General features: G+C 43.4%; 8 protein-coding genes across 8 annotated transcripts; 3 read left to right on the top strand and 5 right to left on the bottom strand.

The window, feature by feature from the left end:
* Positions 1-427: 427 nt before the first annotated feature.
* Positions 428-882, top strand: Bfra_002608 (uncharacterized protein; the record flags this gene model as incomplete). Its single annotated transcript, XM_037333024.1, has 2 exons — positions 428-485; positions 590-882. The coding sequence occupies 2 exons, from the start codon at positions 428-430 to the stop codon at positions 880-882; spliced, it is 351 nt and encodes a 116-aa protein (XP_037195152.1).
* A 3,468-nt stretch (positions 883-4,350) lies between these two features.
* On the bottom strand, positions 4,351-5,659 carry Bfra_002609 (putative eukaryotic translation initiation factor eif-4a protein; the record flags this gene model as incomplete). The annotated part of the gene is made up of 3 exons (XM_037333025.1): positions 4,351-4,409; positions 4,465-5,505; positions 5,560-5,659. 3 exons carry the CDS (start codon positions 5,657-5,659, stop codon positions 4,351-4,353), a joined length of 1,200 nt encoding a protein of 399 aa, XP_037195153.1.
* Positions 5,660-5,993: 334 nt separating this feature from the next.
* Bfra_002610 (putative splicing factor 3a subunit 3 protein) lies at positions 5,994-7,546 on the top strand (the record flags this gene model as incomplete). The annotated part of the gene is made up of 2 exons (XM_037333026.1): positions 5,994-6,083; positions 6,140-7,546. The coding sequence occupies 2 exons, from the start codon at positions 5,994-5,996 to the stop codon at positions 7,544-7,546; spliced, it is 1,497 nt and encodes a 498-aa protein (XP_037195154.1).
* Positions 7,547-8,912: 1,366 nt separating this feature from the next.
* Positions 8,913-11,489, bottom strand: Bfra_002611 (putative mynd domain protein; the record flags this gene model as incomplete). The annotated part of the gene is made up of 2 exons (XM_037333027.1): positions 8,913-10,751; positions 10,803-11,489. 2 exons carry the CDS (start codon positions 11,487-11,489, stop codon positions 8,913-8,915), a joined length of 2,526 nt encoding a protein of 841 aa, XP_037195155.1.
* Positions 11,490-14,687: 3,198 nt separating this feature from the next.
* On the bottom strand, positions 14,688-16,398 carry Bfra_002612 (putative aldehyde dehydrogenase protein; the record flags this gene model as incomplete). The annotated part of the gene is made up of 3 exons (XM_037333028.1): positions 14,688-15,347; positions 15,513-16,292; positions 16,360-16,398. The coding sequence occupies 3 exons, from the start codon at positions 16,396-16,398 to the stop codon at positions 14,688-14,690; spliced, it is 1,479 nt and encodes a 492-aa protein (XP_037195156.1).
* Positions 16,399-17,063: 665 nt separating this feature from the next.
* Bfra_002613 (putative integral membrane protein) lies at positions 17,064-18,829 on the bottom strand (the record flags this gene model as incomplete). Its single annotated transcript, XM_037333029.1, has 4 exons — positions 17,064-17,766; positions 17,860-18,248; positions 18,468-18,572; positions 18,650-18,829. The coding sequence occupies 4 exons, from the start codon at positions 18,827-18,829 to the stop codon at positions 17,064-17,066; spliced, it is 1,377 nt and encodes a 458-aa protein (XP_037195157.1).
* A 153-nt stretch (positions 18,830-18,982) lies between these two features.
* Bfra_002614 (uncharacterized protein) lies at positions 18,983-19,347 on the top strand (the record flags this gene model as incomplete). The annotated part of the gene is made up of 2 exons (XM_037333030.1): positions 18,983-19,118; positions 19,172-19,347. 2 exons carry the CDS (start codon positions 18,983-18,985, stop codon positions 19,345-19,347), a joined length of 312 nt encoding a protein of 103 aa, XP_037195158.1.
* A 5,287-nt stretch (positions 19,348-24,634) lies between these two features.
* Positions 24,635-27,274, bottom strand: Bfra_002615 (putative mitochondrial export translocase protein; the record flags this gene model as incomplete). The annotated part of the gene is made up of 3 exons (XM_037333031.1): positions 24,635-25,174; positions 25,267-26,061; positions 26,999-27,274. The coding sequence occupies 3 exons, from the start codon at positions 27,272-27,274 to the stop codon at positions 24,635-24,637; spliced, it is 1,611 nt and encodes a 536-aa protein (XP_037195159.1).
* Positions 27,275-27,403: the final 129 nt, after the last annotated feature.

Consider the following 27,403-nt stretch of genomic DNA (forward strand, 5'->3'; position numbering starts at 1 on the left):
GATCAAAAACGTTCTTGGGAAGTGGTTGAGTATTTGGTTGTAGTTGTTGTTTGTTATCCTAGTCGAAGGATTGGGTGGTATTGTTGATATTCCGGTCGGAAATTGGCGCAGCGACACGAGGATTCCTTAAATCGCACCGTTCGATTGTAGATGATTCACTTTAAATCACAACAATAAGTTTCCTCTCCAATGAAGATTGATTCAATAAATCCAACGAATATCTTTTCTGTTCCCCTAGGATGCAGGGTTGGTGATTCCGTGTAGTTTGCGAACTGGAGTCGTTGATGAATAAGCTCGAATTCGAAATTCTTTCGTCCAACCTCACGACGAACAAACAATTTTCTGACGGCGCAGAATCGTACAGGTATGCGTAAAGAGATGTCGAAGCGCGATGCGATATGATGAAAGTCCCAAACGATGGTCCAAAATGCGACAGGGTTTAACAGCAAAGAATGATATTGTATGCACACAAAGCTTCTCTGGACGTGTACCTTGCCACGAAAGAGAGACGATAAACTGAAAGGTTAAGGAGCGTGAAGGATGTTTCTTGAAAAGAAAGAATGTAATTGTCGATACAGACGACAGTGAGCTTTCAACGGTGGAGAAAGAGGCAAGAAACAAAAAGTGGAAGGCGATGGAAAAAACGTGGAGGAGGAGGGATATAATAAAAAGGAAAGAAAGGGTAGGGACGAAGGGGTGGGTGGAAATGGACTAGGCCGGTTGGAGTCCTCTGGTAGAGGAAGAAGAGTGGAAGGATTCATTACCCAAGTCTCAAGTCTCAAGGCGACCCATACCACGAGATTTCACGAGCGTACGAAAATCCCCACTCACGATGCCAAGGATAGAGTGGACAAGATTGGCCAAAGAGGGGAGAGTGAGTGAGGGATTTGGAAGGCTGGAGAGGAAGGGGAAAGGAAATAGCCAGGACGAGGATACTTGGTCCCGAGCAAATGAAGACAGCGTAATTGAACGAACAAATGAAATGATTCACGAATTGAGTAATGAGGAATGAGTAATGGCCAATTGATGAGCATAGGATGAACAGATCAAAAGTCCCAAAACGGCGAAACTCTTCAAATTACAAAGGAGGTACCTGGTAGTGCTTTACTAACATGCACAGATGGATCCGGCACTTTTGGGTACAGGACCATTATACATCTGCACTACGAGACTACTTTTATTTTAAACCATGTGAATGAGTAAGAATCGATGGAAAAGTAAGATCTTGCAAATTACGTGTGCATCCTGTCCTTTCCTCTATTCCTTTTCGATCCTCAGATTTGGTGTGGAGGAATGGGATCATTGGTTATGCGCAGAAGTTATGCGTCGATGGTGTGTTGCAGCAGATGGAAACGATGGAAAGAAAGTATGGGTAGCAGCTGCATATTCTCGGGGATTTTCACAAACTAACAAACGCCCAATGGTATAGGATAGATGGATAGATAGATAGATAGATGTATGTGATAGGATACCATTTTATCAATCCGTATGTATCCATCCCTTGGGGACTGATCATTCACACCCGACCCCTCCCTCCAAAAGTTCAATTTCGGGCGGGTGAACGTTGGACTGATCTTTGTTTCTTTTCTCTTCCCTTCTTCCCATCTTTCCTTTCCTTTCCCTTCCCTTTTCCTTCCCCTTCCCTTTCCTCTCATCCTTGGCAAGCAAACGCAATCCCAAGTGTAAAATGTAATTGGATGGTAGGAGATGGGAATGGACGGACACGATTCAATTGGATCGCATGGACCGATTGGCACAGAATGAATTAGTTTGGACCCCTTGGTTTCTCTTAGTTCATCCTTAGTGTGAGACAATCGGCTAAGGATGATGGATGATTTTCAGGGGGAAAACGCCTCGCACTGCATAAACCGCTTGGGCGTGGGTGTCCTGATATTAATTTGGATCTCCATCCGTGAAATTGTATGGAGATGTTATCGTATTTTCATATCGAGCGAAATGCCTTCTCCATTTTATCTCGTCCGATGACGATACCGAGACGTGGTGTATGTTTATACGAGACAAATTTGGTAGGATGAGATGTATGCCTGTTGGTGACTCTTCCTGAGGAACCTGTGTCGGGTTGCCATTAGGTGAGTAGGTAGATTCACGATACTCACAAACGGTTGCATTCTATCGATAAGAACCATCTATTGTGGTGGCGTAAATTCTATCCTTATAAGTTATCATCCTTCCTCCCGTAATTCAACATGAAACGATCCTCAAGACCAATCAGCTCCCAAAGCAAGCCAGATCATCCCGTCGTTATTCGCACAGACTGCACTTCTTCAGGATTAGTGTGAAAGGAGTACCGACATGGTATCTTTGAAAGATGATCTCTTTTTTATTACCCATTTAATATCTTTCACCTAGGCACAATATGAACATTTTATCTATACACTTTCATTTTGAGTCTTGGAATTACGAAATCCACAGGCGCAGCAACGAATCCAAAATTTCCACTTCCTTGGCAACCAAACAATCTTCAGCCTCTTCAGCCTCTTCCGCAAATTCTCCATTCCAATCTCTACCTTTCTTTTCGCTGGCAGTCATGAATCGACATGCCGTGTTTCCGCCGTCCTTTCCTTTTCTTTCTCCGTTTGCTTTGCTTTGCGGCACTGCATCGGGCCCACACCGGCGCTTGCACACTTGCAAACCCCTTTTTCTCGACACATTTGACGTACCTACCTGTCTACCCACGGAGTACCCCCAATGACAATACGATAACATGATTTGCCCACAGCAAGCGCGAGCACAAGACCACCCAAAAAAATCAGATGACGAGAAATACCTTCCCAGGAAGAATAAGAAGAAGATAAGTGAGTGGTAAGAAACCACACCTCAATCAAGGCTTTCGTTTGATATCCCCCAAATCCAAAACTTCTTGCCCTCCCGTCCGTTCATCTGAAATCTCATCCGACCAAGTGACCTCAAAAGTCACAGAAAGTCCAAGTCACAAAGTCAAAGTCACAATAGAAGCCAAGACTCTCAGCTCAAACAACGACGGTATGATGTGTTGATAGATAATCTTTCCCCGGACCGCCATGCTATACCATGTCATTGATATAGTCTCTGTCAATTTATCTGTCCATAGAGTACCTAATGATAATAAGAAGTACTACTATCTACTTTATTCATCTCTCACTCCTCACTCCTCACGCACCACCTACCTTCAACGCATACCTTCAACGCATACCTAGTCATTCCACAGAACACATCAGTCATCAAACAATCATGATATTGAGAAGAAACACAATTTTAATCGGGAAAATGAATTCATTATCTAACACTTTCCACACTCCCAAGACACACACACACACGCACTCCTCAAAACCTTCACATGTCAAGATGGACGATATCCCTGAACAGGAATAGGGAGAAAGTAAAAAATAGTACTGGAAATTACTCTGTCATTACCTAAACCCCCCTAAACCCTACCACCAAGAATCCACCATCAAATCCCTCAACCCATGATGACCGAAATTGCCAAGCCTTTATATGCACGAAATCCGTCCACGACAGAGACCAAAAGACCAGGGTACACACCTATTTGGAGATTCAGAGATTCAAAGGAAATGAACAGATAATTCAATCGCTCTCCGTTTTACGTCTTAAGCTTTTGACTCCCGTGTTCATCGTCATTTTAAATTGTTTGTAACCCGTGAAACAATCACTTCAACTTAAGCAGTCACTTCAAACCAGTCTATGTTTGCACGCTTCACGTTAGGCCGTGTAGGATAGAGGGTGCATCATCACATGCATCATATGCATCATATGCAATTCATACGTGTTGGAGGGGCACGATAATGCAGCCATTAGGTAGGTAAGAAGAGGGGAGATTTATGCTAGGTCGGCGTCCCATCGGTCCATGTTGGTGGATGGTAAACGATTCCTTCATGGTCAACTATTCTGGGCCGACCCCAGATTACTACACGCGACTAATAACAATCGTCCCCAGCCCTTTGTTGGCTTCACGTCAGAGACCACTGGGCAAAGCAATCGCGACGTTGGTGACCATTCCTTCAGATCTATTAGGAGACGGACAGGCCAAGGAGGGGGCGAAGCATAGTAATGACTATATTGATTACATCGAAATTAGTAAACCTTGGGATTCGTGCCTTCTCTAAAAGTTTTCCTCTTGTCATTCAATGGAGGAAATTGCTTGTGAATTTGTGTCAATCTGTTTTTCTATATTTAACATGTTAGCTAGGTGCAATTTGGCGGCGGGCACTGAGAATACTCACTTTATTGGACATGTCCCGTTTCCTCCACGCAAGTTGTTTTCTTGACGTGCTTATGAAGCACCGTCGTTTTCTTCATTTATGTTCCCTCGACTAGATTAGGCTAAACATATTAAGTAAGGAGATCCGCAACATTCATTGGCATCTCATCGATTTGAGTAGAGTAGTACACTGTTTCAAACATATTAGCACTGCGCGGCAGGATTCAAGGAGGGGAAATACTTACACTCAATATCTCTCAAAATCCTAACATCTTCACTGGTCACGAAATTGATCGCAACACCCTTTCTTCCGAATCTACCACTTCGACCAATGCGATGAATATAGTTCTCACGGTTAACTGGTAAGTCATAATTGATGACCAATGAAACTTGTTGAACATCAATTCCACGAGCCCAAACATCTGTAGAGATCAACACTCTAGAATTTCCTTGGCGAAAATCTTGCATAATGCTATCTCTTTCCTTCTGAGGCATCTCTCCGTGCATAGAGGATACGGTAAAGTTGGCCTCGCGCATCTTATCGGTCAACCAATCAACCTTTCTTCTGGTGTTGCAAAAGATAACGGCTTGGGTAATAGTGAGGGTATCGTATAGATCGCAAAGTGTATCGAATTTCCAGTCTTCTTTCTCCACAGCAATAAAGTATTGTTTCAAACCTTCCAAAGTCAACTCATCACGCTTGACAAGAATACGAACAGGGTCGGTCATAAATTTCGTAGTCATGTCGAGAACATCGTATGGGAGGGTAGCGGAAACGACAACGACTTGTGTCGCTGGTGGAAGGTAACGGTAGACATCGTAAATCTGCTCTCTGAATCCACGGTTCAACAACTCATCGGCTTCATCAAGAACCAACATCTTGATATGACGAGTGCGAAGATTGCGTCGACGAATCATATCAGCAACACGACCTGGTGTTCCAGAAACAATATGTTGTCCATAATCTAGCTTGCGAATATCCTCTCCAACGTTGGTACCTCCAATACAAGCATGACATTGTACATTCATGTAGTCTCCCAAAGCCATAACAACAGATTGAATTTGAGTCGCAAGTTCTCGAGTAGGTGATAGAACCAAGGCTTGAGTTTCGCGGACAGCGGTATCGATGACTTGAAGCATACTGATAGAGAAGGTTGCAGTTTTACCAGTACCAGATTGGGCTTGAGCAATAGTATCGCGGCCTTTGCAAATTTGAACAATCGCACGGGATTGAACGGCTGAAGGAGATTCGTAACCATATGCGTAGATACCACGGAGTAAATTTTCTATATAATTGTAAGCCTGGTGACCATATCCATATACATATAATATAAACTTACCCTTCAGATGCATGTCCTGGAAAGTTGGCGCGACGGTCACATCTGCAGAAGTCGTAAACTCCATGCGATCGTCCATCTTTCTATCAATTCCTTCAGCCATGATTGCGTTTTAGTTTTATCTTTTCGTATTGAGATGGAGGTCGATGGTTAAAATCCCAAAGTTATCTCTTTAGAAAGTCATCGAGGTTTCTCCGCCTCCATAAGATGCGACAAAGCTCTGAAATTTTAGCGTCAAAAATTAAAGTTAGCGGCCCTATGTGGGTTCACGCGAAATGATTGGTTGGCGCAAAAAGTTCAAGAGCCTGAACTAGAATCATCAAAAACAACCTGTACATCTATCCATCGTGTTGTTGATTTTCCTCTATTAATCTTATTAATCTTCCACGGCAGGAACAAACCCACCATTAAAATCGGTTTGATACAAATCCTTCGAAATGATATTAGAAGAGCAAAGATTCCTCCATGAGGATCTTGAAAGGCTTGAACAAGGTATCGCTGATAGAGTAGCTGAAGATCCAAAACAGGTAAGAATTGAAGCCATTTGCCTTTCATCAGTCAAACATTCTAACCTATTATCAAGGTTCGAGAACGATTGAATCGAGATCATCAAGTCGGGCACTTCCTGGATCGAATTCAAGACCAGTCCAAACGTTTACTGGACATATACAAAGATGTAGATGGCGTACGAAGTAAAGAAATTCAATCCATATCGACGGGCGAACCATTGGAAGAGTTTTACAAGCAGCTTGGAGAAATCAAGAGTTTCCATCAAAGATACCCGAATGAACCTGTTGAGAACCTCGAAAAGGCTTACAAGAAGAAAGCCCCCATGGAAGGGGAGACTGCTACATCAGAAATCGATAACATGTTCACTGGAGAGGAAGCATTTGGACGATTCCTAGATCTCACTACCATTCACGAATTATTCTTAAATCTGCCCAATATTAAACGTCTTTCCTATTTACAATATCTGGACAATTTCGATTCGTTCGCGCCTCCAACATGTCCCGTGAAACGTCCAGATAAGATGACCGATCAATACTTCGCATACGTTGGGGAACTAGCAAACTATTTGGAAAACTTCATGCGCCGAACAAGGCCGTTGGAGAATTTGGATAAATTGTTTGCGAGCGTTGAGGAAGATTTCGAAAAGGAATGGAAAGATAATAAAGTTCCCGGATGGACACTTGAGATTACAGCACCCGTGAATGGATCAAGTGCATCTGGAATATGGTGCGCAGACTGCGAGAAGGAGTTTAAGAATGAAAACGTATATAAGGGCCATTTGCCAGGGAAGAAGCACGTTCGAGCCGCAGAGGCGCGAGCAGCGCGAATGGCCGAAACAGGAGAGGACAGCAATGGTGCCATACAACCAACATCATCCACAGCTCGCCTGAAGGAACGTGCAATAGCGGAGCGTGAATACAGAGTAACGCGTCTCGCTGCTGCTATGACACAGGAAAGAAGTGACACTCGAGTCAATGTCGAACGAAAGCAAGGTATGACCGAACGTGAACGACAAATGGAGCTTGATGCGTTATTTGCCGAGTCATCATCTGCAACACCTCGAGATGGAGACTCGGACAGCGAGTCAGACAGTGATGACAAGGTCTACAACCCATTGAAGCTGCCATTGGCCTGGGATGGTAAACCTATTCCTTTCTGGCTTTACAAACTCCATGGACTCGGTGTTGAGTTCAAGTGTGAGATTTGTGGTAATTATGTTTACATGGGAAGAAGAGCTTTTGATAAGCATTTCAATGAGGCTCGTCATATTTATGGTTTGAAGTGCTTGGGCATTACGAATACCACATTATTCCGCGAGATCACGGGTATTGAGGACGCGTTGAAACTGTGGGATAAATTGCAAAGGGAAAAGAAGAAGGGCAAGACTGAAGAAACTGGTGTTGTTCAAATGGAGGATGCAGAGGGAAACGTTATGCCCGAGAAGGTTTACTACGATCTACAAAAGCAAGGCTTGCTATAGGCAAATGGATTAATGGCGTCAGTTAGGGGTGTATAATAAGAATGTATGTATCATCATACCCATTACAAAGAAGATTACGAGATATTTCACTTCATAATGGATAACGTTGTTTGTTCCAGTTATTACATCGTCCTCGGCGTAAAAAAAACTTGCTCTTTCTAATTCGCAGTGCGAGTAAATAGCTCTTACCGGTATAGGAGATATATCGACAATGGGTAATTTAGTATTAGTGATGCTATCAAGTACTAGCACCATTGAGTTAGCACTAGTATTACAGTCTGAATTGCCAAGCCCTCTAGACTTGCACATATTTTGTATAAATCATAAAGAGCAAAGCACGACATCAACTTGTACATCGACTTAATTTGTATTTTGCATAGCTTCTCCCCGTCACCCTAAAATTCCACCAAGTTTTAATATTCCTCGCAAATTTTCATTCCCAGTTCGACCCTCAACAAGTTTCGAATCTATAGCGTGCTCTGCGAGCTCTGGTGGATACTAATATCCTTCCGCTTGGCTAGGGATCTCATCCGTATACCTAGTTCTTACTTTAATGAAGCAAAAGCTGGCAATGTCATTTTTGATACCTAAAGGCGATCACAAAGTAGCTCTTGCTCCTCGTATGCAATGTATCGGTGAAAGCATGCTGGTGTATTCATGATCACGTTTAAAGGATATGGATCTTATTTTTGACGTGCGTTCAAAATGCCTCAAGATTTGAAGTGAAGAGATTTTGAAGGGCATATTGAACAGAGAGTTGTCTATACAATAATGTACGCAGAATTTGGGTATGATTGTAAAATGAGGCAAACAAACTGTTTTATACTCTCATTGATTGTCGTATGTTAGACCATTTCTCTGGATGCACTGGTGTGCTTACCGTTGGCATTTATCTTTAACACTTACAAGCGCAGATGAATGATTTACAGCGAAACTTATCTCTTGTGCAATTAACATAGCTCCATATGGAGGAGCTCCTGCTATCATCTGCTACATAAAAAATGGGCTATAAGAGGGACATTCGAAAGTTGCATTTTATCAAATTCGTAACCCATATGCGCAAATTTAATGCATTTAAGTACGTTTATCAAAACTTCATTTCAATATTCGTTAAGTCACTTCTTTCGCATTCTATTTAAGATACTAATATGTCTCAGGCTGATATGTTTTAGTTTTGCTATTCTGATTCAACCTCAACATCATCGCTCAATAGTTGCATTTTCGACAATCGCAATCTTCATCTTAGATCCAACGCAAGCTTCAAGTCAACCCCATCATATTACCGAATGAATAAACAACGCTCCCATAAATGATAAACTCCCATTAGTAACTGCCCGAAAAGCAATTCCTCTCAAAATCGTGTTTCTCATGAGGCCCTTCCCATCGTCAGCATTCTTCCCGAGCCATTTTCCTCGGCACATTGTCCACAGCCACATCCAGCATCGTTGAACCACTTCATCAGTTTAATACGAGCAATGATTCTTTTATGACTCATGGCACCATCTTCTGATTGTCCAATAGCTAATTTGGGCTGTTGCTCAATCTCCTTGGGGCTGTAGCCGCCCATAGGATCACCCACATAGCTGATCGTCAATTCCTCGCCTGCCTTGATATCTCTATTGGCCCTGCAACTCACACTACTACTTCCAGGTTTGAGCACCTCCTGGTTTGGTCCGTCTCCAGCTAGGAGTGCCGATATGTCTTGAGCTCCGTTTAAACATGTACCGTTCCACATCACGTTATATCTGCAACTATGGTTGAAGAACGAATAGCTAGGACTGATTACGATCAAGTGCGCCATTGTAGGTCCCGATTTGGGCGTGCGAATGGAACAGAATGATTCGTCCAATTGAAGACCAGGAATATCAATTGCGCTATTATTAGCGTTGTTCAACATGCGCCAGTATATTGACTGGATCAGCTCCGGAGTCCAGCTATTTGCCAGAAACTTGGTTTTACCTTCGTGTATCTTCTTGACTGGAGAAAAAATATCAATGCCGAGATCACGTAGAATGCGGGTAGGTGCGACTATGTTCTCCTGGTAAGACCAAGTTTGTCCATGAATAGCTTGTTCGTCATCACGGGCGTAATTAGCTGTCAACCTCGCCAGCAGCGGATGTTGCAAAGGGTTCTTCTGAGAGGTCGACTCTTTTGACCAGCCAGGTGTGCTTAGAACGATACATATTACGCGCAAAAACATCCTAGGGTCCCATTCAGTTCGAGACGCGCCAGTTTTGTAGAGCCAGGTGAAATCGATACCACACTGAATCTTATGATAACTTTCGATGGCAAGATCATGACAGCCTTTGGAACAGAACGATACGTTACATCCGCATGATGGTCGACAGATTTGGATTGGTTGTACGAAGGGAAGAGCGAGATGAGCATGGCATGCATCGCAAAATTGTCCAGTCGAAGGCGGGATATTCGAAACACATACATGTGTCTTATCGACTAAAATTGATTCTCCTTCTTCGATATCACGTGTGGCGAAAATACCCAAGGGGCCAACATCTGCGTTCTTAGGAAGATCAGAAAGTGATTTAGATTTTGAAGCTGTACCTGGAGATCCGAAAACCACAGGGCGGACTTCTGCATTGAGAGAATCAAATGTGGAGTTGACTTGTCTGACCAAACGGGGTGTTCGGACAAAAAGCTTTGGAGCCATCCACGGGTATTTTTTCTGATATATCAATCCTGATCTACTACTTGCAGTGATATTGTCAACTGATCCATTCTTGGCGTCTTCCAGAATTTCCTCGTGTCTATTCTGGAAAGATCCAAGCAATAATGCTTGAAGATCGAGTAATTCGAAATCTCCTGGAAAATCCTCCAGACCAAGTTTGACCACCGTCAAGCCATCCCAAAATGCCGCACACTGCATTAATCCTTGGACCAAACAACGATAAGCTTGAAGACACATCGATTGTAGTTCGTCAATAATTATTACTGTCGAGCTCGTGTAAAGCCGAGTTGCGACAGCTGTATATACTAAGCGAGAGAGTTCGGATTGTTGAAGAGTGATGGTTTGAAGACCAGCCTTGATAAGCATAAGAGCGCGATACGCGTAATGGGAAGAGGTGTCCTTAAAGGCAAGTTTGGCGTCAAGATTGGCAAGATCGATGTAAATGAAGGGATCATGGGGCGCAATGGTCATGTCATGAACAAGTGCCTTGCGGTAGAGAATGAGACCGTCGAGCTGATTCTGTTAAATGAACGATTAGTTACCGCATTTGAAATTCTGTGTGAAACTTGCCTCTTTCTGAAGTTCGATTGATTTCTCGGTGATGAGATCAAATTGACATGTTCCAGTCCACTCGTGACGGATTTTAATCTTTTCGGCTTCTCCTTTGATGGTGCTAGGTCCGTGTTCCATTTGCGATACTTCAGTCACATCAGTGTAGCTAGCGCTATGGATGGTTTCGACTGGATCAACTAAGACTACAGGAGCCATATCAAGATGGATTGAAGAGGAGATTATTGCTTCAGTGAGTCCTGTTTCTGTGAAAGCCATCGATAAGACCTCCTCCGCGGTTTTCTCGGGTGATTCGGCGTCTGTTGACTCCAGCGATGGGAGCATTTCCTTCGCGGAATGTCCGTCGACCGCTTCCATACGATCAACTCCTGGCTTTTCAAGTGCCTCTTTGTTCTCTTCAACTTCCGGTTCGTTTCCAGGGACGAGCTCAAGATCTGCATCTTTCCATAATGGAGAAGCAAGTTCAATCACCTGCTCAGGCTCGACCTTGCACTTCGGAGTAGGCTCTTCATCATAGAGCGATGCAAATACTGACTTCACTTTCCTTCTGAATTCGTCGGGGCTCGAGGTTCGAATGACGAGGGGAGATGTGCTTGAAATGATGGCTTCATGATCACATGGGGAGGTAGGAGGAGTGTCGATGAAGTCGCCTTTTTTAGGAGAAGGAGGGGTGGTGAGCTCGGGCATTGTTGATATAATTTCCGTCAAAAATGATATGGTGGAAGTGAATTGATAGATGATCAAATGACCAAGTAATGAAGAATAATTGTTGTGTTTGCTAATAATATGTATGTGTGTAAGGTAATATCGAGAGTTGGAGTAGGCCTAGATAGAAGGGAATTAGATAAGACTCATAGAAGAAATGCAAGACAGTGTTTTAATGTAGCAAACAACGAAAGAAAGATTATCAATACAAATACAACATGGAAGTAGGTGTTTGTGACCAACCTTATGTTTGCAATATGAAGCGAGGGAGCTGCAGAACGCAGGTATCCTTGAACTGCTGGCCAACAGAGGCTAAATGCTGATGGTAGTAACAAGACAACAAGAGATAAGAGGCTTAAAAGTCGAAGACTTAATAGCGCAGTGAGGATATAGATATCCTGAAATGAGGTCTGGCAGTAATTTTTGGATTGAGTATAGTGAAATATGAGTAAGAATAGATGTGCAAGTTGATCTTCTGTTTCGAAGACTCCTTCGAGACTCGTGCCCTCTCAGGATGAGAGCCGATCCTTAAATAGAGGTTTGAGAGATTTTTGAGAGAGAAGAGGGAGAAGGAAAGTGGGGTTGGAATGAATCACCAGAATCCTGATTCACCCTGATTAACAGAGTGACTACGTCCCCGCTGTTCTGGCTGCGATGGTGTTGACAATGGTGACAGCAATATAAGCATGACCCAAAGGACAACAGTAAGACATGAGTTCAAATTATTGACATTATCGAGAACTGTTTGGGAGACGATATATATGAAATGCTAGTAAATAATATGTAAAATAGCGATCCCGTAATGTGGCACGCTCAGAAATTCAACAACAAACCATACTCACTCGAGTAAAAGCCCCGGGCCACTAGGATGACACCAGCAAGACTCTCCTCATTTAAGCGACAATAGCATCACGAAATTTCGACAATAAAAAGGTCTATCAAATTTTGCTACACCCCAGCCACAATGAATTTTTGTAGTATCAATTAAAAGCCTTCCAAATTATGGCTATATCTAAGCTTTGACCCTTGTGGTGTCATTATAAGTAAGGATAATGTGTCTTCAGAGGCGCATACTAATACGCACTAGCATTAGAGCGGGATATGGAGTACTAACATCCAATTAACCATCAATTGTCCGTCAACAGATCTCAAAAACACTTGACATAAGACTTTTTGAAAGCCATCGCGCTTTGCAATAACTACAGATGGCAACAACAGTAGCTGGAAAAAACTGCCAAAGTGATTTTTGGATGAGATATTTCCCCTTCTCGCTAGGGCTCGAAGCCTTATTAAATGACCAAATAAAACAAGATATTTTGATATTATAAGGTCTGCATAGATCATATTGCGCTTTATCCTCATCCATAATTGCAAAGAAAAAACTTACCTTGATTGGGTGAATTTGAGCAGTCAGCCTAAGCAATTCATGATCGATAAATCGCTGAAGTGACGAAGTGCGAAAATGTTGTCAAACTTCGGAAAAATGTGCAGATAATTGAATTTTCTTGGTCACTTGAATGGCAGCGCAAGTCGAATAGAGAAATAAAGTATATAATTGAGATGCCTGAAGGGATAAAATTAATGCGATACGGCGGCGAGAGTTAAGATTGATGTAGTTGTCGAAAATTGGTCCTGTGTTTGAAACGAGTTACCAACAAAAGCTATCAAGCGATATTCAGACGTAGCAATCGCTAAAAATCACTTCGTAGACACGCTCCCCATTGTTGTGGCATTGATAGGATAGTATCGAGAGGCAAAAGCATCCTAGTGTCGAAAGTGAGCTTGAACCATAGCGCTCACTCTTGACTTCGGAAGTGAAAACCCATTGATAGTGGCAGAAGTAGGCGACGATCAAAAGGTTAAAGAGGATCTCTGCGGCGGCAACTCTCTGCTTGCTTATGACACAGGATCTCATCAAAATATGATCTTTTATCTGTATATGCTGTTGTACCTGTGAGAAACTAATTCGCTTGCAATTTTCGGTACGACGTTGAAGTTTTGAGAGATACTCTGTTAGATTGAGATTGAGATTGAGAAAACGTTGATAGATTACAGATTCTTTATTTGATAGTCCTGGACGAATGCAAGATAGCATCGCGCAGTATTGCAATCAACACTCATTTGTAGAGAAATAAAGCTGAGGCAGGTTTTCAAGCTCGATCATATATGCCGAGAGTAAAGAGCAGTAATATCAGCTCATGGTAAGTGCTCTGAAAGCAGTATCAAACTCTCGAACAAGAAATAAATATGTCACTTAATAAATATGACTGTGCAGTCAGGTTACCTGAATGTTGGCCAAACCCTCGAGAAGTATATGTGGGACCTCTTCAGTGATAGGTGGCAGCTGGAACAGAAGGATCGATCAACGCAGGTACGAGCCGGGGCTCAGAGGTTGATTGAGATCTGCTATGCGATGAAAACTGCTAGTCCTTTGGGATGGAGCCCGATGCGAGCCTGATAGTCGACCAAGGGAGTAAATGGATTTGGTTAGGGACCGCTGATAGCTGTACAGTACTTGTTGAGCAGGCCTACCGCCCTTCGGACTCCAGGTACCCAAAGTCGAAGGTGGCATGTAATTTGCGAAAATCACTTTTCTCATAATCAGTTATTATATCAGACTACGTGATCTCTTTCGCTGCCTGCCAACCTTTCGGGCCGGTTCAACTTTCTGGCGGTTGCAAATGTTCGGAGATATACTTGAGTTGATTTCGATATAGCATCCCTCATTATTGCCAAGAGATCGATTTGAAACAGACATACAGCTCCTTATCCCCTCCTGTAGTTGTTGGGTATCACTGCAGCCAATATTGGTGCGTGAAGCTGCAGTCTTCTGCTTCCATGAGTAACGAGCCGTTTAACATGTCTAGTTGAAGGATTCAATTTCTACAAGAATATATTTGCATCCAGCGGCAGCTCAAGGTTTCCAGACAAACAATAGAACTGACATCTGTTTCTAAAGACAAATCCTAATGTATGAATTGTGATACACTATGGAACATAATTTGGGAAAGGCGCTCTAGTTTTGTGTCGAAAAGTGCAGAAATCTTACCAAAACTGAATCTAAGTAAAGCGCGTGGCATTCAACAGTAAAAAGAACTAGGTGAGCTGAGTCGGTGACTGTTGCTCCTAGGTACATGGTCTCTCTAAACCATCTTTTTTCTTGATTTATGATGTTGAATCTTAAATCTTGGCCTTCTCCTTCGGCAACCAGACACTCTGTGCATTACACCAATGCTTCAATCCCACTAACCCCCATGTCATTCCAATCCCGCTGTTCTTGAATCCTCCGAATGGAACTTTTGCGCTAAGATAAAAATGAGCATTCACCCACACACTCCCAGCCTGCAATTCCCGAGCCATCATCTCAGCTCTCTTGATGTCTTTGCTCCAGACTGAGGCCCCTAATCCTGTATTAGTATCATTGACTCTGTCTACAATACCCTCATCTGAACCGCTCCATTTGAGAACAGGGAAAATGGGACCGAAGGGCTCAAGTTGCACGATTCTTTCGGTGTCGGGTGGGTTATCGATGATGGTTGGATTGACAAAATAACCTTTGCTCAATGTGTCGTTCTTTTTGATATCATCATTCGAACCCCCAAGAGCGACTTTAAGTCCATTCTTTGCGATGTCGTCGTAGAAAGTTTGGACGGTGTCCATTTGCGCTTTGCTTTGCAACGGGCCCACCCAGCTTGTGGGATCAGCCCCAGGTCCAACTTTTAGCTTGGGAATATAAGCTACGAGAGCCGACATGAACTCGTCGTAAATGTCTGCATGGACGTACAGACGCTTTATGTCCATGCAAATCTGACCGGAGTTCAGCAATGCGAGATGAGCGACCTAGTTCAAGTATTGGTTAGCACCGTATGAAGTGAGAAAGTAGCATCACCAGGACCCATTTATTGTGGATTACTCCAAGTACTATCCATTCTGATTATTCGAGATCAAATCTCTCGGGCGAGGGGGGATAGAATCCATGATTGGAAAAAGATCTCCATAACACACCTGAGGAACCACGTTTGCGATATCGACATCCTCACATATAATACACGAGTCGTTCCCACCCAATTCCAAGGTAACTCGCTTCAAAGTTTTAGAACAACTCTCCATAACCTTTTTACCCGTTGCGATGCTCCCAGTAAATGCAATTTTGTCAATCCCAGGATGCATGGTACACATGGGTCCGAATTCGTGCCCACCGCTCAAGGCCTGCACTACTCCTGGCGGGAAGAATTGGTTTGCAAGTTCCACAATCTTAAGCCCGCAATATGGGGTATCAGGACTAGGCTTCATGATAATTGCATTGCCAGCCCACACCGAAGGCACTAGCTTTCCCATCGCAAGCAGAATTGGGTAGTTCCAAGGTACGATTCCACACGTTACTCCAATCGGGACATATCTCACACTTGCAACCATGGTATCGGTCTCTTCGACAACTTCTTCGTTAAGCAAGAGCTCAGTGGTTTCTCGAATCATGGCTAGACCTCGAGCAAACTCATCATGAGCGAGGAATTTTGCCTTTCCTTGCTCCATGATGACCAGATCAACGAATTCCGATTCGTATGATGCGAATGCATCAGCGAAGGCGAGTATGATAGCACGACGCTCTGTGATAGAGGTACGAGCCCAGGACTTTTGAGCTTTCTTCGCTGCACGCACAGCTTCATCAAGTTCCGTGATGGTGGAGAGTGGAACTGCAGGATTGGGCTCGCTAGTAGCTGGATTGATGCCATGTCTACTTTGTGTGGTTTCGCACAATTTTCCATCAATGGTGTTTTGAAATGTCTGGGGTGCTGTTAGCTAAATACCTTGCCACCAACCTCAATGATAACCATGTGAAATTTAATCTCACCACAAAATCAATTCTCTTCTCTGTATTATTTAACGCCATTTTGAAACCAAAAAAAATCGGAAATTGAGCAGTTCAATTCACAAATTCAATGCAAATGCAACTAACAAAACACCACTACCCGAATGGAAAAGCCCACGACTTAAGCCAATTCAGCGAGTGCTTATTACCCCTCATCTGAGCACATTTTTATGTATCCCCGAAAAGACCTTATCAACCATTTCACAGCTGAACATTCCTTGTGGCATTTAGTGGTGAGACAAAGCGAGGTTGTAATTGGCCCCTAGCATTCCCCGCACGACTTTGTACTCGGGCCAAGTCACCCACAACGAATACAACAGTGCTAAAAAGGCCATAAATCTGGTGGTGTAACAATGTTTAGGTATGATGGGAACCGCTTATATGCGGGAAGACTACCACTAGGTGAAATCCATGTCAAACTGCCCGTCTGCGGTGTAATTGAAGCCTGTCAATATAGCGCCACTTTAGTTACAATGTGACTACTTCTCGGGAAGACTAACGACCAGGGCTTTGAAACTATAAGACGCAGAGGTTTCACGGGCAATGGCTTCGCAGTTGTTTTAATGGTGTTGTATTATTGTACCCAAATTCGTGAAGTCAAATTCGATTCGATCCTGCCGAAGTATCTGCTCATCATCATTATATTATAATCTTACATCGCCAACCCAAACCAAAAAGTGCTATAACTATGACGATCCTTTGCCCCCATTTATTTTACTCATACGAACACTGCTGATTTTGGTATTGGTCGTCTTCGTGATGCCCATTCCCCAAATAGAGTCCTCTTCGCTACTCAGACTCCTCGAATCACTCGTATCTCTATTTGTCCCCCTCCCTCCACTGAATTTGCCTACATGCTTGGATATACGCTTGCCATGTGGCTTCCCCCGAGGGTTTCCAAGTTCTAAATCGATCTCGTGCGGTTTCACATCATCTTGATGCTGTGATTGTTCATCCGAAGAGAAATCGTAAATATCGCTAGTCACGTTTTGCTTCCCTGTTGCAATCGTTGTTGTGACACCCGAATTTAAAGGAATGTCATCTCTTAGTTTACAATCGTCGGCATCCCTCCCCAAGCTGGCCATTCTCGAACCTCCCAAATTTGCGTTCTGGCTTTTTTGCTTGATGTATCCACCGCTTTTAGCATCTCCATAACCACCCCAAGCTTTACTTGGGTTACTAAGACCTTTAGTCGAGCTACCAAATAGCCTGGTGCGTGCAAAGAAATTGCGAAAGAGAGGACGTAGAGTAGCGACTGAGCAGGCCGTAATGCCGATGCCTGTTTCGACAGTTGACCAGATAGCTACATCGACGGTTGCGTAGAGGAAATCGGCTATATTTGAAAGATCGTGAAGGTATGGAATGCGAACTATGGTTGCGGTAGAGGCACTGTATGATAATCATGTAAGTTTCATGCTAATCCTCCAGAGCCCTAAGTGAGAACGAGGCTTAGGATGGTAACAAGAAGTGAAGAGCACGTACATAGCACCCATGGACAGAATAATTGCCACACTGATCTTATCTCTAGGTGTCATCTGGAGATTCCACACCACCCATATCGGAATCAAACTCAAAATCCAGTCCGTGGCGCAGGTTATAGCGCTGTATGCATATCCCGCATCGACCGGAACATTAGCATCTATACACTTTCCTGTTCCGTTCGTGTACTTGGTCCAGAAATAGTTCGAAGGCTGGCATTGAAAGATGAAGACAAGAAAGTAGAAGATGCCACCGATTTCACACAACACAAGAGTACCAAGAATGATGTAGCGATGCAGTGGTACGTTCGAAAGGCGCAGGAGGAAAACTGCAATAGAAAGCTTAAGGGCCATGTTGGAGACGACGTAGACGGGCTCGCATAGCCACCAATACTGATGAGATGTCAGAAAGAGCTCAATGGGGGACCAGTGCCATTTCAAAAGAGACCAAGCCAGGTGAGTGTTGGAGTCAGGGATATCTTTGTTATGTGAACATTCTCAAAACAGGACGTCTTCATTGTTGTTTTCGTATAAGATGGTGAAGGCTTGATCTGTTGGTATGGAGAAGAGGGGCCACATTATATTCAAGTAAGAATTGAAAGATTGAATTACCTTGAGACCGATTGGGACATGTTCAGTTGGAATGTCCCAAATATGTTTACCACTTCCATAAGTTACAGCTGAGAGGGCGAATGTAGAATATACCATAAAAAATGCCTTTTGAAAACCCAGTTAGCAAGCAGAACACCTCATAGTCATTTCAAGCATATGTAAGAATGAAAGAGAAAACTAACCCAAGCAACAACAGCAAGTGTATCATCCCAACCAAAACTTTTGATAACAACCGCTCGGCAATATGTTCGCATCCAAACGGACAATGTAGTTAACACAATAAACAGTATCACGACTCCTTGAATCTGTGGCCCTCTATTCTCATGTGACTCCGCCCGTACCGATAACTCCAAAGACTCCATTTTTCCAGTTGGCAGTAGCAATAACCAGCTGTGTTGAAAGTGGCACTGGCAGCTAATATGTCCTCCAAAAATTTCCCCAATTTCTCCACGAACACAACGACGGAATGAAAGTCAAAACTCGAACCTTAATGTGGGCAAAGGCTAGTAGATAATATGCGTCTGGCAAATCCAAATGAACCCCTCGAGAGTACAGGACCCAAAAGAATGAATTTTATTTGTGTAACCCTTCGATCGGGGGGACCCACGACCACATTTGAAGCATTCATATCCTTTCAACGCAAGGAACCAGGTATGTAAGTGAAGTTCAGGTATACGTCTGGAATCTCGGTCACTTTGCCCCAGAGTGGATTTGGGAAAGTAGATCTGCTATTGTGCATGGAAAGACGGGAGAGCAAGGCGTGATCAAAGCGTTGAGAGGTTTACCATTTAATCATCGGAGACGTCCCAAACAGGAAGACAATACCGCTCTTAGATTCTGTTGGTATCGTTGTATACTAACATGTGGTAATACTTACTAGGTATCAGCACTGGATATGGATTTGACAATCTGATACGCTGATCTCAAGTTCCTATGCAAATAAATAGTGTACTGCCAACGTGCTTGTCGAGGCTAGTCAAGGTTCTTCCACCTGTCAATAAGCTACTTAACTAGATGCTGAAGTCATCAGCCACCATTTAGTGACGCTTTCGGAAGTTCATATGCGTGACCTCCAATTGTAATTGTATCCAAATGTAGGGATCAAGGTAGCTTACCTAGGCTTAAGGTACCAGACTGGTTGAACCGGGGCCCAGATCTAATAAGTCTTAGCTTGGACTATCACGAATTTGTGTAATGATCATACCAAGGTTTGCCCATCAAAATCAAAAGCTGGCTGTCTTGCTGGATCATATCAATCGTTTTCATAATCTTCGATGTAATAGGAGTGCCGATAGAGATAGCTACTTAGTGTGCCACATCATTACCAAATTGATCCAACTGGCAAGCCCTTAAGCTTTCTGATAGAACACAACTAGGCAAGAGATCAACTTAGCTACTTTGCACGGCATTTGCTCTCTGCTTGGTTGATCAATTCCTGGGATAGCCTTGTGAAAGTGCCGTACGTGATTACCAATATACTAATGCAGAAGCTAAATTATTCCGTCGCCCCAAGGGAACTCATTAGTCTGTCAGTATCGAGACTCGAATAAGATTTGGAATGTCCTATAGGCGATGCGATGCGCAGTTTGTTGCGGTAAACCAATCGAACGTCTGTTCCTCTCCTCTCGTCTGGAGTATTCTATCGACTCCATAGACTCTTGGCCATTGTTTGGGCATCGCACGGTTGTTGCCAGACGGGAGACGGGAGACCTACCGAGTGACAGCTGCCATGCCGCCACAATGTATTGTCGACAAGCTGATCTTTGTAATGTTGAGTCATATCAACAGGAAAATTTGGAGAATTACGACTCAAAACATTGGAATTATGCCGCACATTAAACCCGTCGAGAAAAATAGAGCATAGGATACTCCGTAGATTGAAAATTTGCGTGAACCCCTACGAATACATTTCAATTTTGCCCCTTGCGGATCGGGGTATTATCCGCTGCCCGGATGCTATTTCCGATCTAATCCGCGTTTTGAGTGGGTATGGCTAAATACGAGATTTGGTTCGTTTCGTTTCCATGCTTTCCAACTTACCTGGGTATCTTCGCCGTCTGAAGATTTTGCACACAGACTTGAAGATTCTTGAGGCTGATGACAACAATTTCATCCCTCCTCTTGGGCTGAACGAGTCTCAGTCACTTGAGTAGTAGATCCTTCGGATCCTAGGTATTGCTTTGAGATTATCTCTTGTGTCGATAGAACGAATGCAAATATTTTCCGAATCCAGTTGCAGTCACAAAATGCCAACCTTGTAGTTCAGCTAGTGAGAGAAAATCTGGAGACAGAGTTTTCGCTTCTCTATTGAAGTGATAACAGGGGTTGATTGAACCACCAGCAGATCTTATGTGCGAAGTAGAGGGGGAGCAGAAACGGGCAATTTTTCGTCTTTTTTTTCCCGCTCCCTACATGATCGTCTGTTTGTAATTCGCCTGCTGTAGGCCGAACAGCCGAGGTAAATTATCCACATCTCCGAATTAGATTTCTTCATACATATTGCATAATGTGTTATGTTTCACCCATTCTTGTCACGCTTCGGTGATAACTTCAATGAGGGAATCCGGAAATATAATATAGCTCATCCAAATGTGTGTCATAATCGAGTTGGGAAGTCCACATTAACACCCTCACCTTACTTTTCAGGGCCCATTTTTGAAGATTGTGTAACCAGCTGTTTGATACATTAGATATATTCCCTGGGTGCCATCCCATACGTGCTACAATTAGATGACTTCGCTCTTTGCAAAAGCTCCGAGAGAAAGCTTCCAGTACACGGCTCGCAGGAGCTTCAATACGCGTCCTTTGAGTTCGGTGATTTTGGCAGCATATACCATGAGAGTGCGATTGACTTTCAATCGCAGAGCTTCTAGAAAAGTATCTCTCAATGCACTGTTCTGTACTACGTCTACTTGAGACTTAGCAGATGCCGGATGCGTCTTGATACGGCTTGGGGCCGCGCCCCCCTTTTGATGAATGATAACTAGCAGACCCAATTAGCCCCACCTACTTCTATCCACTGAGAAGCTGGCATAACACTCCACCAGAATGGAAATTAAAATATAGTTTTCTCTCCTTGCAGATGTAAGCATTAACTTCCCGACCTCGTGGTAACGGTCCTTCAATGACAATCTTGCTATATTTTCCAGACCGGAAGTGCGGCCGGTGTTCGCCTGGCATCTCCCAAGTCGTCAAAGACTAACACTTCGCAGTCTTTTGGCACCCATTGGGTAGGTCGTAGGAGATCTATGCCATTTTTGGATTCGCATAATCCAGACCTGCCGTTGGAGAATGATTAGGAAATTGGTCTACCGGACGTTGCGGACTTGAATAGAGAAAGTGCTGAGAAGTTCAAGCCTCTCATTCCAGATTTCCAATGTTAAGAAATTCAAGGGTCAGCTCTCTATCCATGAGTGATATAACTCATTGTTGTACGTATATAGATATAGTATTCAATTATGACCTTGTTCCTTCACACTATCAGGCCTAGGGTGCAAGTGGATTCCTTCTAGCAGTTTGGGACCCCTTCTATCGGGAAGCGCAATTCTTGGCAGGCTTCTTGACCCCTTCATCAACAAGATTATCGTTGTTGGTAGATGTTTATGAGGCTTGAGCTGCACGGCTAGTCCCCAAGATGGCCCAATTTCCCATATCAGCTATCAATATTAGGAATCGATGCTCTTGCGTCAATTATAGACACCGCTCCTCCTTGAAATGCAATCGCGGATGATTAGTGTATGCGCTCTGCATCTGCATCTGCAATACAAATACTAATTGAAACAAGGATAGCAAAATACCTACACTTCAACTCCACTATTCGCTCATGCCCTGGGTTACACACTTGATGTCCCTGAAAGACGGAACCAAAAATCATGTTGTCATTGCGCTGGTTCTTCGTCACGAAGGACAGCTCGAGTTGACTGGAGATTTGTCATAATATCTACTGAAAGATCGAAGTACACTGTCAAATCATATCATAATAGGTGCTGTTTCTGGGCATCACGTCCGAGTTACGAATAGTATCACATAACTAGGTAATGATCACAGGCTTTCGAAGGAAGGAAGATTGCCTTCACAATATGCAACTCAAGGACCCTGATCTATCAAGCTATCATCTAGTAAGTTTGTTTTGATACTATCCAGTTATTGAATTCATCGTGTAGATTGTGGTATGTCACTGCAGCATTGATACTTTGCTCTTTAGGCGAGTGAACTTAAAGCTTCGTAGTCTATTAGATGATATGGATGGAAAGGTGAAGCAAAATATATGTCCAAGTACTCCCTGGAGGCTGTTCCTACAAGACTTTGGTTCGGTTACGGTCAAGAGACTACACGTAAAGTGTGTAGAATCCTGGAACTTTCACGTAGCCTCTCATCCGGCATGCGCCCCTTCTGCGGAGTTTCACCAGTGATTAAAATACTTCTTCCATCTTCCCTCGAGTGCAGAGTATCGAGATGCAGTGCAATGAGCATAGGAATTTGTTGAAAAGGAGGAGAGCATTGGATCAAGTAGGATGTGAACGAAGATGAGAAATTTGAAATGCCAGAAATGAAAGACACGTGGACAGCCATCTGCGATTTATATCATTCACAACATGATAAGCTTACAACCAAACAACTTGCCTTGATCATGAAGTTATTCTCCCAGCCGTGATCAAGATGTTATTGATGTCAAGTCATGTAAACTCTACGCTCCCTAGATATGTTGTTGGTTCCGCATCATACATCCCTATTTCGATTCTACTCAAATATCCTTTCGTTTACACTCCCCTGAAAACCTCGAACACACGACTGTAGATATCCCGTCAATCTTGGCACCCCCATCAAAGGAATGCGGAACTAGGAGTTCATTTTCAGAAAGTCTCAGTTTCGCCTCACTCTCAGGTTTTCCCGTCTCTTTAGGTTCTGTCGAAAAAGTGACGATGAGACTAAGAATGGTTTTCCCTTGATTTACTGATCCAAACCCACTCGAGAATATCCAGTCGAATTACTTCACATGATGTGATGATCTTCCACCAAACCAAAGATTATGGATGCAGCTGGTGAATGAGACAGGTTATTCACATATCACCCATAAAACATAAATGTGCACAAATGAAAACTGCTCAATCATCCAGTTGCTCAATTTTATCCTCAAGAGCCATTCGATAGCTCAACTGTAATCAGTCTCAAACACCAAAGACTCTATCTAACACTACCCACACAGAGCCAAAGTGAACTCCAGCAAAATGCCCCCTGAAGTACGTACTTACCTATCAGAGATTTCAAGTCAAGATGCAGAGTACACGCAAATGTGATATCTCTAGCGGAACCCGTTCCATATCCAAATATCATCTGAAAACTAAAAGCAGACATAGTCTGGCTTCGGATGTTCAAGTAGGAAGCTTTTATACGTAGATATGCAAAGTCACAGTTGCACCTGAAGTAATGTCTGATATAGTGAGGATGGTGCCCGTACTATTGGCGCGCTACCGTCAGTGCTTCCTTGAGATGTAGCAATCTTCTTCTCTTCATTATCTCTTCTATTCACTCTACCTTCTTTCCTCAGCCCCTATTTCTCATTCAACTATGCAGCCATAAAATCCTCACCCAAGCCTTACTTTCCAAGTTTTAATAGTCTTCTCCTTTGTATCGTCTATTCCCTACATTTTCACAAGTTTCATTTATCTCATACAGGAAACTCCGAATCGTCGGATCCAATGTGATCGTGGGTAGGAAATTTATGCCGTAGGCTCTAGTAAAAATGCAACTATACGTGTACCTTGCTTCCGATCCACACGTCTACTTTCTCAACGCGTGTCTAGAGATATATGATGTCCTGTCTTGTCACTACACTAAATCAACAATACATATTGCAGAATCATTGGTTGACAGCAAACTCCACACTCGAACTAGACTTAGACCATGTTCTGGAAATCTGATATGCGTGGATTTTCTGATGTACATACAAGCTCAGGCTAGCCCGTACCACTTTGCTATCCTTTAGTAGCTGCTATTCTGATACATAGATACAAATGCTGTGGCATCAGCAAAGAAACTCCCCAGTCCAATCAATTTGCAAACATTTTGTAACATAATTTACATTGACGCATTCATCATCACACTGGTGAAGTTTATCCACCACCAATCTAAAAGTTGATCAACATGGCCTGGTATGCTGTGCTCGCTCATCCTCTTCTACCCCTTTTTCTTCCCCCTGATTTCTCCATTTGTCTTCTTTCTCTTTCTTCTCTCCTTCTCGCATTTTGTTCTTCTGCAATCTCTCTCTTTCTCCTCTCCTCATAAGCAGCAGCTCTAGCCTTTGCTGATGCATCATCTGACTTTGCCCTTCTTTCTTTTGCCATATCAACAACGCCTTTCTTGGCGCTCTGGAACCCGTCCATTACATTTCCCAAACTGCCATCTAACGAGAATCTCTTTGCGGGAATAGCCTCTCCCCCAGATCCTGGAACCTCCCTCATTCTGAGAGTACTTTGAGGTGTTGATAGGTTCTGGGTTGGGATAGGAGTCATATTTGCCCAAGATCGGAACTTAGGGTTGCGGAAAAGTGTAGCCTGGCCGAAGGAGAATGAGGAAGATACCAGGAACGACAATTGAACAGCAGCGGGCATAAACGATGTGAAGATCATGGAGAGGAGAGGCATACCCCATTGCATGGCGGTCACCATCCCTGGTGTGAGAGTACTAACACCGGTTTCTCCACCTTTCTGTTATGGCCCCAATTAGCTCGTCAATTCTTCATGGGCAGCGCTCGACGGGGTGCGAATGAGCAGAATATAATATAAAGACGTGAACTAACCTTCAAGACGAAATGCAAGATTCCACTTGTAGCCAATGGCAATAAGAAATAAGGATCTGGGATACTTAAATTGTAGAACCACAAAATTCCTCCGTCCAAGAGCCCCGGAACAGGTACATCAGACATCTGCCTCAACAATTTCCACGTTCCGTATCCAATGAAAATCTGTACTGCCGGTACAAAACTTTTCCACATCGAAATCCCCGCGCGCTTGTATATGCGCTGTAGTTCTGCTCTATGCAACATCATCTCCGCTGTGTCCCCCTTCTTTTTCGCCTCCATCATCAGAGCCTGGACGGGAGCAGTAAACTCTTTGATTGTAGCCATTCGAGATGCGTTCTCCGCGGCATCGAGAAATGGCTTGAACAAAATAACTCTCCATGCGGCAGCTGCAAGACCGATAGATACCCACCAGGGAGTTCCGGCAAGAACGTGGATATGCTCCAGCATCCATTCCATGACAGCTGTGGGACCCCATCCATAGTCGAGACCAAGAGAGTGAAGGTAACCAATGTGTTCAGGTGCGGAAAGAATATCAGCATTGATATCCGGGGTGACATCGAGCGGGGTAGGTCTGAATTCGGGTGTGGAGGTTTCGACTGAGGGGATTGGGGAATTCACAGGAGGTATGGCGGAGGGTGTGGTTGATGCGAAACGTATGGAGGTGGCATTTCGAAGCAAGGTATTGGATTTTGAGAGGGACGATCGAGTAATTGACTGCGAAAATAATGTGCTGTTACCTTTATTCGAAAGATGTGTATTATTTCTAACGGATCGATGTACATTTGAAGAGAACTTATAGAAATCAGTGAAGTTCCATTTGTGCTTAGTCCTGCTATGAGAAAAGCAAATACCTGTCTAATTCCATATGATTCAATCCGCCGTCTACCTAGGGCCACCGCCTGGTTCGAACACCTTAACCCTCTGCTGGGTATCATTTTATTATATGTGGATGGTGATGGCTATTTCTTCCCCTCGCCAGTCGAAGATTCAGTCAGTATCGCAAAAATTATTGATCGCGAAAACTCGCATAACTATGTGCATAAAATGAATAACATTTTAGTGCATTCCTAGTTAGTTTACCACTAATCTAGGTACAACAACCACAACCTGCCACAGTAATGATCTAAGAAATCTAATGTTTAGATGTTCACTCATAGAATTATAGATTCGGGGTTGCTATACATGAAATGATATATCTGCGTGGTAAATTTATGAGTTTGTGGCACGTTGTGATATGGGCTACGGACAGATTAATGTACGACCAGTTTTCACCCAGTTCTCTTAATCGTTTCCCATGAACCGGCAGCAATCACATCTATGTGTTGTTGGGTCTCTTCAGCAGTTCTGCTAAATTTGCTTGAGTTCGCAGCATCTCCCGGTCTTGGAATGCTCTCTATGCCCTGCTGGCTCTTCTTTCCAGAAAAGAGTTGGCCATAACTCCAAACGCCATTATCTTGTATACGTTGTATGTGAGCTTTCCTTCATTCCAAGCTTGTCAAGTCGTCCAAGTTGCCTTCTCTGCTCTTGCGTTCAATTGGACTATCTCTGACTTCAATCCCTGGTCCTACAGATCTTCGTGTGAGAGGAAAAACCTATGCAAATAAAGTAATTAGCCCAAACCTTCGAATACAATGAGACAATAGACGGACTCTTGAATGGAAAGAACACAAATATCTATATATTGCGTACTCTTGAACCTAAAGTAAAAAGAAGAATAAAGCAGTCTTACCTTTGTGTTACTCCATCCCAACCTGAATGCAGCTTCATGGGCAAATAGCTCTCCAAATCCCAGCATAAGCCCATTCACAAATGGCAAGACAAGATTGATCGCAGCACCTCGAAGTAATCCCCAGATTGTAGGAGGAGAGTAAAGAATCATCTGTGGAGAGTCTGATGAAGATGGTGAAGGAGAAGTTTCATCTTCATTGCGAGAATATTGCTCTGAGTCGGAGGGCATCGTTATCCCGGATTCAACAAGAGTGTTGAGCTGTTCGTCTGAAGACATTTTTTGAAACGAAAATTATCACTTCAAGTAGCACAGTAGATTCTCTTCCGTACGATCTCTTGATTGAAGGTATTGATATGTCTGATGTGCTGAAGAATCTCGGGGCGTGATAATGTCGTTGCTTCTTCC

The sequence above is a fragment of the Botrytis fragariae genome, assembly GCF_013461495.1.
Source record: "Botrytis fragariae strain BVB16 chromosome Unknown tig00000012, whole genome shotgun sequence".
Classification (NCBI taxonomy): domain Eukaryota; kingdom Fungi; phylum Ascomycota; class Leotiomycetes; order Helotiales; family Sclerotiniaceae; genus Botrytis; species Botrytis fragariae.